At 46.3% G+C, this 11,299-nt stretch overlaps 1 protein-coding gene across 2 annotated transcripts; it reads right to left on the reverse strand.

Annotated features, from left to right (window-relative positions):
* Positions 1 to 728: 728 nt before the first annotated feature.
* LOC123088567 (nudix hydrolase 14, chloroplastic-like) lies at positions 729 to 1,634 on the reverse strand. 2 transcript variants are annotated; one of them, XM_044510781.1, is made up of 3 exons: positions 1,391 to 1,634; positions 1,200 to 1,277; positions 729 to 796 (listed from the first exon to the last, which is right to left on the reverse strand). In XM_044510781.1, exons 1-3 carry the CDS (start codon positions 1,601 to 1,603, stop codon positions 758 to 760), a joined length of 330 nt encoding a protein of 109 aa, XP_044366716.1. In that variant the 5' UTR covers positions 1,604 to 1,634; the 3' UTR covers positions 729 to 757. The 2 variants fall into 2 exon arrangements, with proteins under 2 accessions (XP_044366716.1, XP_044366725.1); XM_044510790.1 differs by lacking the exon at positions 729 to 796 and adding an exon at positions 973 to 1,106.
* Positions 1,635 to 11,299: the final 9,665 nt, after the last annotated feature.

The following is an 11,299-nucleotide window of genomic DNA, read 5'->3' on the forward strand; positions in this document are numbered from 1 at the left end:
TCGGGATGCCTTGTATGCACTAATTAACGGGACATACAAGGCATCCATCGGTCCATTAGTAATCTGACTCAGTTTTCACTGCACGACTTGGGCCCTCTGGTGCAAAGCAAAAAAGACAAAAACAAATTACACGGTCAGTGTCTAGGTGAGAAAGACATCAGTGACTGATGGACAAGGTCAAACCAAGTTGCAGTAATAAGGATAGTAGTTGCAGATGCATAAAAGAATTAGTAAAAGCAGGTATCAGGTGTCATTTGTGCAATGGAGGCCATTTGTGCAAGAAATGCATGCACCAAAGAAATGCATGTATTTGTCAGCAAAGAAGAAGCTAGGTACATGAGTTTGGTTGTTACAGCAAGAAGAGAAACCACAAAAGGACCTCTGTTTTGATCCAAACTAGATGAATTCAAGGCTAACTATGAATCCAAAAGAGGGCAAACCATAGGCTGTAAAAACAACCACAACCACTTAAACTAAAATCGCCCCAGAAAGCACCATGGACCTAGCATCAGCACAACCAAATAATGATACGGTGCCAAATAACTGGAATTACCACAATGCCTACCTAAAAAATTTGGTATTGCAACAACAGCTGTGCCATAGCATACTATTCGTCCAAACAACCACCGTCACCACAACACAACTACACAATCGTCTGCAACCCCGGTAATTAATTGGCCGCAATGCAGTACTAGAGCTAATATATATACCTGTTCAGTAAGAACAGCATAAGTTTGCCCTTTGGACTGCAAAAGGATCAACACAGCAACAGCAGGCCCTCTTGCAAAGACAATCCCTGGAATCTAAATACATTGCAGATCAACAGGATGAACAAAAATCCACAAAATATGTACCAACTTAAAAGGTAAGGCAGAGTACCAATGATTATGTCAGAACTGACGAGAACAAAGATTTCGCGAGCATATCAATTACATAGCTCTAAATCCATCATGCTAACACAAATGATTTGGCAAACCCTGGTGAAGCGCATATATTGGGCGCCTCAGTCTGTCGCAGCTCCTCACCCTGTTCTATCCTATCTGCACCTACCTTATGATCTCTATACTTACTCTTGTTGATCCAAACCCTGTTTGTGTCTAGGCAATCTTTATATAGGGAAACACATTAAAATTGCATGAATCACAACCTGCTACTACTTGCCAGTAAAAGTGGATAGAATCTTGGGACATTGTGATCACCTTGGCTTGGGTTTCCTCGTCCATGATGTCGGCCTTGAACTTGAGGAATCCCACGCGCTGCCCGAACATGTCCACCCCCTGCGCACACCACGCGTCGTGAATTTCAGATGCGCCATCTGTCGATTGATTCCAGAACAACATCGTAACAGCTCAAACATTTTGATGTGAGAGTGTGAGAGGGGGAGGAGCACCTGGATGAGGATCTGGCGGAGGCTGAGCTTCCCGTGGGCGAGCAGGCCCTTCTCCGCCTGCAGGCTCTCCAGCCACCGCCTGAAGAGCGCCGAGTCCAGCGCCTTCCTGAAGTCCGCCTCGGGGAGGCCCGGTGCCGCCATGACCCTCGTTCTCGAACTCGTCGTCGGGGGAGGCCGGGCTCTGCAGCTTCTCGGCAGTGTGCTCTGCGCCATCTCCGCCTTCCTCTCCCTCCGCGCCCCCTCCTCTGACAGATCCTCCCACCCGTCGCCCAGGCGGCGAACCTGGCCGGCGCGTGGTCGCGGGAGAGACAGTGTGCATGGTGGGGTCAAGCGCGGCGCCCAGAAGTGTAGCACCGACAGCCTCGAAAGCCGGACGGAGGTCGAGCACGACGAAGAGCGCCGGCCGGGAGCGCGCGGCCGCCCGCCTCGCGTCCAGTCGCCATCTCGCCTCCACTCGCTTTTCTCTTCGGGTTGGTGGGCTGGTTGGTTCGGTTGGGTGGTGAGGGAAGGGGAGGGGCGAGAGGAGGGGGGCGTGGGGGAGGCCAGGAACGACGGTGAGCTCCACCGGAGGGAGGTGGCGGTGGCGGCGATGGATCTGGAAGGGAGGCGGCGATGGATTGGGTTGGGGCGCTCGCGGTGAGGTGAGACGAGGGAGAGATGGTGAGGGGAGGGAGGGACGAGGTCGGCAGTGGTGGGTGAGGAGGACGGCGAGGTCGGCAGTGAGTGAGGAGGACGGCGAGGTCGGCGGTGGATCGGGAGGCAGCGGGGTGAGATTGGATCGGGAGGTGGCGGCGGCGGCGAGCAGATGGGGGAGAAGGGTGCGATGGGGGAAGGGGTGTCATGTGAGCTAGGGTTTATGCTGCGGTGGGGTGGATGGACGGATGGATGTGGGATGTTGAGATGGATGGATGGATGGATGGATGAGTGCCATGTCATCGATCCGTGGGAATGGTTCTGATTGGTTTGGAAAATCAGTGATTTAAAAGAGTTTCCAAGTACAAAAACTAGAGGGATTTTGTGAAGTAACTATCAAAAATATTTTGCAAAAGGGTACCCCACACAAATTTTCACTAGACTTAGACCACATTTTATGGATAAGGATCAATCTGTACGCATTTCTCATCTTTCTAGCTATTTTTAATCATTTTTCGAGTGCCCCAAATGATTTTTTTTGTGAAGAACCTACCAAATAATTATTGCAAAATTGCACCAAATCATTTTTCTAAAATACTAGGTCATATTTAATGCATAATTGACCAAATGGTTGGGTGTAAAAAGTTTTGATCCACCTCTGGTGAAAAAGACAAATTTCCGCCGATTTAGGTGGAAGCGGGTTAAATCTGAACTGCAGCTACCTCATAGTTTGCTCTTTATTTTTTCAAAAAATCATTTCTAGGTACATAAGTATCTATTTAATCAGATAACACCAAAAAAATTATAAGATTCAACCACTAGCTAGGAACGGTCATTCCCGTCGTTTTGACCGCATTTTGAAACGGGCATAAAAAATTCAAAAAACAAAAATCAAAAAATTGGAAAACCTTCGCATTGTGTAATTATATATGACCAAGTTTCCAGGAAAAATAATAAACTTGTAATACGGAAATTATTTTAAAAAAGTGTTCTCAGAAATGAGCTATCATGCGTGAAGATTCATGGCTTTCAAGCCAAATGATCAATCTTATGGCCACATTAATGGCATAGTTTGTTCAAATGATCTCATATTGTGCACAAGGGTGCATATTGGAATTCCAAACAATGTTGCCTAAGGGAGTTTTCACTTTCTTTGCACGGAAAATTAATTTTCCATTTTCCAAGTGCCTGAAATGAGTTTTTTTTGTGAAGGACCTACCATATACTTGTTGCAAAATTGGACAAAATCAATTTTATAAAATACTAGGCCATATTTAATGCACAATTGACCAAATGGTTGGGTGTAAAAAGTTTTGATCCACCTCTGGTGAAAAAGACAAATTCCCGCCGATTCAGCTGGAAGCGGGTCAAATTTGAACTGAAGCTGCCTCATAGTTTGCTATTTATTTTTTCCAAAAATCATTTCTAGGTACATAAGTATCTATTTAATCAGAGAAACACCAAAAAAATTCCAAGATTCAACCACTAGCTAGGAACGGTCAAGCCCGCCGTTTTGACCGCATTTTGAAACGGGCATAAAAAATTCAAAACAAATCAAAAAATTGGAAAACCTTCGCATTGTGTCATTATTTGTGACCAAGTTTCCAGCAAAAATAATAAACTTGGAATACGGTAATTATTTTAAAAAAGTGTTCTCAGAAATGAGCTATCAAGTGTGAAGATTCATGGCTTTCAAGCCAAATGATCAATCTTATGGCCACTTTCATGGCATAGTTTGTTCAAATGATCTCATATTATGCACAAGGGTGCATATTGGAATGGCAAACAATGTTGCCTAAGGAAGTTTTCATTTTCTTTGGACAAAAAAACCATTTTTCATTTTCCGAGTGCCCAAAAGGAGGTTTTTTTGTGAAGGACCTCCCAAATAATTGTTGCAAAATTAGACCTAATAAATTTTCTAAAATACTAGGACATATTTAATGCACAATTGACAAAATGGTTGGGTGCAAAAAGTTTTGATCCACCTCTCATGAAAAAGACAAATTTCTGCCGATTCAGTTGGAAGCGGGTCAAATTTGAACTGTAGCTGCCTCATAGTTTGCTATTTATTTTTTCCAAAAATCATTTCTAGTTACATAAGTACCTATTTAATCAGAGAAACACCAAAAAAATTCCAAGATTCAACCACTAGCTAGGAACGGTCATTCCCGCCGTTTTGACCGCATTTTGAAGCGGGCATAAAAAGTTCAAAAAAAATCAAAAAATTTGGAAACCTTCGCATTGTGTCATTATATGTGGCCAAGTTCCCAGGAAAAATAACAAACTTGTAATACGGAAATTATTTTAAAAAAGTGTTCTCAGAAATGAGCTACCATCTGTGAAGATTCATGGCTTTCAAGCCAAATGATCAATCTTATGGCCACATTCGTGGCATAGTTTGTTCAAATGATCTCATATTGTGCACAAGGGTGCATATTGGAATGGCAAACAATGTTGCCTAAGGAATTTTTCATTTTCTTTGGACAAAAAAACCATTTTTCATTTTCCGAGTGCCCAAAAGGAGATTTTTTTTGTGAAGGAACTACCAAATAATTGTTGCAAAATTGGACCAAATCAATTTTATAAAATACTAGGACATATTTAATGCAAAATTGACAAAATGGTTGGGTGCAAAAAGTTTTGATCCACCTCTCGTGAAAAAGACAAATTTCCGCCGATTCAGTTGGAAGCGGGTCAAATTTGAACTGCAGCTGCCTCATAGTTTGCTATTTATTTTTTCCAAAAATCATTTCTAGTTACATAAGTACCTATTTAATCATAAATACATGGTTTGGTGGCGATACGTCGAGGTTTGGGTGGTGTCCGAGGGCCCCAACTCTAGAGCGCGTAAACTCGCATGCCCGCCGCGTGGTCACCGTGTGACCGTGGCGTTGCCATGTGTTCTGGGTGGCCTAAGTATGTCTAGTGGGTTGGGCATTCCCCACGTAGGTGCTAGGAAGAAAATCACAACATAAGATTCTCACGAGGAGACCGATCGATGCTCAAACATGAATAAGCAGCCAAGTGTTTGATTTGCAGTACGGGAAATGCACATGGCTAATGGGCGTGAGTTTTGGCTGAGGATGATCAGTTACTAAGAAGACCGTCTTCACAAATTTTCAGCTCAAAAGGAGGAGCCTATGTGGTACTTGCTTTGCAAACTACCACACTGGACATAAATACGAATGTTGAAGCTCGGCTCAAAATAATGAATGGATTGAGCTGGCATTTGATGGAGGATGGTTATTTGGACATAGAAAAGCACTGTAGAAAATGGATACTACTTGGACATGCCAAAGTGGTACTTCCTTCACAAACTGTTGTTCTGAACAGAATAGGAAAATGAATATTTTTGAATTATTTTTGAACTAGGCAAGGAAGGTTTTTACATATTTGACGAAGATATGACCCAAAAAATTTATGAGATTTTTTTGCGAATGTTAGGATTGACAGAAATATAGGTTGCTTCACAACCTAGGGCAAAAACTGCCACATGGACATGACACATAGGCAAAACTGATGAGGTGGCACCTAGTCATAGCAACCCACCACAATTTACAAGGCTATGACCATCTATATTGGTCGTTAACAACTAGAAATAAGGCAGCGGACTAGCGCTGTTTGCTTTATGACCTTTTCGTGTAAGGAAATTACGACCTTTCTGACCAAAATGGTCGCAATGGTTTAGGGTTTGAAGCCCCTCGAATAGCTTTTGACCAATTGGTCTAAAATGGTCATAGATCTATGACCAATTCTTCCAGGGTCACTGACAGAAGGTCACTAGTTGACATATTTCTTGTAGTGTCAAAGGGCATTCATCAGCTGCAAAACTTGAAGGAGCCATGAAGACATTGGTCTTTTACGTCCTCAATGGCATCAGCTTCAATTCACAAGAATTCTTCATCCGGAAATTGGCTGCATCTGGATCTGACCTTTTTGGCCTAAAATTCTATGCTCCATGGGTCATGCGCCTTATCAAGCTACACTCCTCTGTCAACTATCAGTCCTCTGCTCGCAATCATCTGATCTTTCTACCAGAGGTTGATATGTCAGTTGAAGCCATATACCCTGAGCCTGCCAAGAAGCCTCTTTGTCTTCAAAATGCTGATCACCAAAGCTTCACTCAGCCCATGGAAGGTGTCCAAGCAGTAACACGTATCTATCCAATGGCAGGGAACACTCGTCTGCCTCATCGTGCACAAACTGAAGCTACTGAAAGCACCATAGCCCAAAGGCCTAAAAAGCGCTCTCGTGTTCTAAATGACCGAGAACTTCTTGTGGCACTTCATCAGAAACAAGATAAGCATCACTTTTGGCTTAAGAGACAGATGCAAAGCCTCTTGGTGGACGCCAATCGCATTCGAAATCTTGCCACCAAGAATGCTTTTGTCACTCACGAGACCTGTCGGCGATCATGGAAGAGTTTGACGCTGCTTAGTGCTGAAGCAGATCTTCAAGACGATGGCTTCACTGAAAGATTCAAGTTTGACTCCACTCCTCCATAGACTGCTGTCCTACGTCAAACTCCATCCCTTGAAGACTCTGACTATTCTTCCTCCGCGGCAACTGTGAATGCCAGAGTGACCGATGATGAAGACGATGCTACTTCACCGCCGCCTACTTCTGCATGCATTGACACTGCTCCAAGTACATCTGCGCCGCCAAACAACACCGACAACCCTACTGCTTCACCTACTCATGAGAACGAGTAGATGCTCTATGTCTTCAAACCTTTTTGGTCCTTACTGACAAAAGGGGGAGAAGCATATGAGTTTGATAGTCTTCAAGCGGGTTCATATGGGCGGTTGCTTTATATTTTGCCTAGTGTTTACAACTCTCGCTTTTGATACATTTGGTTCTTTGAGTTGTAACACTTAAACTCGATGGTTGTCTGCTACTTATTTGCTTTACTAGGATGCGATGATAAATTCCGCATGTGCGATGATAACTTCCGCACTTAGATCATTCTGCAGACGTCCATTTTTTCATTATGCATGTCATTCTATTTGCTATATCATTTCATGCATGATGAATTATCTTCATAAGTTGAAGAGGATCTCCACAAGTACAACCTGCCATGTGCATTTGCATTCCAAAAGCAAATTACTTATATGCACATCTTCAGGGGGATCCTTTGCTACATATGAAGACAATACCCTATCCTTTAAAATTTCACATACTTTATCCCCGTTGAAAACTTCAACCAGTTTGTCATCAATCACCAAAAAGGGGGAGATTGTAAGTGCATCTAGTGCCACCCCTAGTTGGTTTTGGAGTATTGACGACAAAGTTGGTTGAGGGACTAATGCGTTTGTGAGAATTGCAGGATAACGCAGCTAGTGTCCCTCTCTGATTCGGTTTACCCACCGGAGATGACCCCTAAAAAATGTATGAAGACATTGACAACAATGGTGGTATGTGAAGATATTCATATTGAAGACTATGACATGAGAAGACATTGAGTGAAGACTATGGAGCGCGAAGACTGTGTTGTTTTGCTGTTTCCTTTTTCTTCTTTGTTGAGTCATAGGAACCACCGTACTGTTAAGTGGGGTCCAAGTGAACAAAGTCAGAATGACTGAAGTGATGCTCAACCCAAATCCTATGTCTTTGAGCGAAGACAATGAGAGCAAATCTTATCCAGAGCTGGATGAGTCAGCTTTGCTTGTAGCCCAAGTAAAGTTGCCGTGTGTGTTTGAAATCTGATTGTTAGAACACATGTCAGTTCCTTAGTGACCCAGGGTCATTTCAGACATATCAGGTCGGGTTGCCCAGTGGCTATAAATAGCCCACCCCCTACACCATAAATTGGTGGCTGCTCAGAGTTAGTGCACGGCTTTTGTCGTTTGAGAGCAACCCACCTTGAAGCCTTTGAGAGAGAGAAATCCTTGCGAGGACCAAGCCCAAACACCCAGAGCCAAAGAGTGTTAGGCATCACTGAAGTCTTTCTGTCTGTGTTACCTGAAGACTTATTACACTTGAGGACTGTGAATCCTCCAGCCGGTTAGGCGTCGCGTCCTGAGCATCCAAGAGTCATTGTGGATTGCCGGTGAACGAAGTATGTGAAGGTTCGGAAGTCTACCTTGAAGACTTACCAGAGTGATTGGGCGAGGACTGTGTGTTCTTAGCTCAAGGGGAATAAGGTGAAGACACAGTCTTCTGAGTTGAATCTCAGCCTTCCTAACCAGACGTACAGTTGTCACAGCAACTGGAACTGGTCCAACAAATCCCGTGTCTTCAACAAGTGACTGGTTCTATCCTCTCCCTTCCTTTACTTAGAGTTTGTCTTCATGAAGTCATTGCCTATCTGTCGTACCTGTTTGACTTCATTGCTTGACTACTATTGTTGATTGGCTTCACACTATCTTCCATCCTGATCCTTACTACTTAGCTGCTATTAGTCCTGTACTTTCACATCATTGCATACTTGACTATGGTTTGCTTGTTGTAGTTTATCTTCCGCTTCATATCAATTAGGTCATTTCTATTGTTTGTCTTCGAAACTTCCACATTTTAAATACTTTCATAAAATCGCCTATTCACCCCCCCTCTAGTCGATAACTAGCACTTTCACCAACAGTACTCTTAAAATCTGAATCTTACAGACTTATACAACACCGGGAAATTCAGAGAAGAAAGGGAGAAAGAGAGATTGCAGGAGGAGGTCGAGGATTATGCAAATTAACTGCCATGTTCCTAATGGACCCCTACCTGTCCCCAAATCCGGGACTCGCTCACTTTCATATATACAAAACTGGGAGGTAGCACTACAAAAAAAAGACACATCCGTGACATTTTGGGCCGAACGAAATTTTCTTCTGTCATACATATGACACTTCTGTGACAATAATTGTGACAAAACCCGGTATCATCATAGATGTGGTGGGCTCCTACTTCTATGACAAAAAATCATGACAGAAAATGGGCTTTTCGTCCTGGGTGGGTCGAAGACGCAGCTACATGACATTCTTTGGGCCGTCCACGACGGAAAAAACCATGGTAGAAGCGAGGGGGAGGAAAATTTCGGGGAGTTGCCGGTTACGGTGGGAGGTCGGGGGCCGAGCGATGCGCGTTTCTCTCGTACACGTACGCGCGTGTGTGTGATGCGTTGCTCTAACTGAATCTGAGCGAGGCGTTGGGCTCTAACTGAACCCGAGCGATTGCACCACAGGCTACGCGTTACTGAACTCGAGCGATCGATCGATGGCTGTTAACTGAACCCGACCGAGCGATTCCTTCGCTACTGCTACTAACTGAAGCCGATCGATTGGATGAACAGTGAGCGTTGCGGGGGGGGGGGTTGGATGAACAGTGAGCGGTGGCGTTGCCTCTGGATGAACAGGTCCCCATGGTGTGGAGGGCTGGATGAACAGTAGACGGTGGAGGGGTGCCCGTGGAGGGGTGCCCGTGGAGAACAGGACCCCGTGGTGTGGATGGCTGGATGAACAGTAGATGGTGGAGGGGTGGTTGAACAGTAGCCAGTGGAGTAGCGCGCGGTGGAGGCTGGATGAATAGGAGCCCGTGGAGGCTGGAGGAGGTCGACGGTGGAGATGAACAGTATCCCGTGGAGTCCCGTTTTGCGGTACTCCACACCCCTCCCGATGAACAGGACCCCCGTTTCGACTGTAGGAGGTCCGTTTCGTCCGTTTTGCAGTACGCCACACCCTTCCCGATCAACAGGACCCCCGTTTCGACCGTAGGAGGTCCGTTTCGTCCGTTTTGCGGTACGCCACACCCCTGCCGATCAACAGGACCCCAATCCGAATGTAGCAGGTCCGTTTCCTCCAATGTGCGGTACGCTAGGCCTCGTTTCCATCACCTGTTCCGTCCAAGCCCTCCCGATGAACACGACCACGCATTCCGTTCCGACCCAGCCGGTTGGCTCCCACGTGTTCCGTTGCCTCCCGATGAACACAACGCATTCCGTTGCCTCCCCATGAACACGACACATCTGTTGCCTCCCCATAAACACGACGCATTCCGTTGCCTCCCCATGAACATGAGCCCTCGCTGTACATATGCGCGAGTAGGCGTTCAATACCCTGCCCGTATGTACACATACGTGGCCGTATTTTCTTTCTTGCACCTTGCCGCTGTACATACGTGTACATGCTACGTGCGCGCCTCTACTACGACATGTGCGCGCCTCTACTACGACATGTGCGCGCCTCTACATCGACCAGTATGTACGTACACGATCGCGACCAGGATGACAATGCTACGTACGCTTCGACCAGGTGGGTCCCGATTGTCAGGCACTTCCTTGCCTACGAAGATGTAGCTGGTGGGTCCGCAGTCAAGGGGGCGAATCGTTTTGTTTTTTTTGCCTGGACGCACTTCCTTGCGTGCGAAGGTGTAGCTGCTGGGTCCCAGCAGTTAGGGGGGCGAATCATTTTTTTTGCCCGGACGCACTTCCTTGCGTGCGAAGGTGTACCTGGTGGGTCCAGCAGTCGGGGGGCGAATTGTTTTTTTGGGATGCACTTCCTTGCGTGCGAAGATGTAGCTGGTGGGTCCCAACAGTCAGGGGGGCGAATCGTTTTTTTCCCGGACGCATTTCCTTGCGTGCGAAGATGTAGCTCGTGGGTCCCAGCAGTTAGGGGGCGAATCATTTTTCCGCGAAATTCGGTGGCCTGTCCGGTGGGTCCCCGCAGTCAGGTGGAGGAATAATTATTTTGCACGTAATAAGGAGGCACTTCCTTGCGGCTGCCATGGACCCAGCTGTCAGCCTCTCCACGTACAGTCCATGTCCGATGGAAGTCGTTCCTTGACCACGTTGACCACGCCGCACCGAGAGCACCACGGCGGTGGACGACGGCGAGGCCTAGGAAGGGGATGACACAGAGCCGAGGAAGACGCGGCAGTGGATGCACACGCAGAGAGGAGTACGAGGGTTCACTTGTTCGGCTGTGCTGCCGTCGCCGCGGAATAACAGGGGGTGTGGGTGAGTGGAGGGATGGCCTGGCTAGTGGTGGGAGTAGTAGGGGGCGGTGAGGCCTTCGCGGCAGCACAGCCGGCCATGGGAGGCAGGAGCAGGCGGCACGACCGGCGCTGCTTTGGGCGGCTGGAGCAAGAAGACCAGAGGTTGAAGAAGCACGACGGCCGTTGGATGGACATCGTACGATCACTGCAGCTAGAATCATTTATATTGACTAAGTTGACAAAGCCCTTGGTACGTCAACTTAGTAGGCTCACAGGTCAGCTTCCGAAATGGTGCACCCCAGATGTCAGGGGGAGGAATCATTTTTTGGGCGGGTGAAGTTAGAATATCCAAGATTG

The sequence above is a fragment of the Triticum aestivum genome, chromosome 1B (assembly GCF_018294505.1).
Source record: "Triticum aestivum cultivar Chinese Spring chromosome 1B, IWGSC CS RefSeq v2.1, whole genome shotgun sequence".
NCBI classification, from domain to species: Eukaryota; Viridiplantae; Streptophyta; class Magnoliopsida; order Poales; family Poaceae; genus Triticum; species Triticum aestivum.

What these genes read in the sequence shown, in the direction of transcription:
- LOC123088567 (XM_044510781.1), bottom strand. Translation starts at nt 1,603, where the DNA reads ATGGCGCAGAGCACACTGCCGAGAAGCTGCAGAGCCCGGCCTCCCCCG. An exon ending in TCCGCCAGATCCTCATCCAG is followed by an intron (nt 1,278 to 1,390) that starts GTGCTCCTCCCC and finishes TGGTGTGCGCAG; the next exon opens with GGGGTGGACATGTTCGGGCA. An exon ending in ACGAGGAAACCCAAGCCAAG is followed by an intron (nt 797 to 1,199) that starts GTGATCACAATG and finishes TTTAGATTCCAG; the next exon opens with GGATTGTCTTTGCAAGAGGG.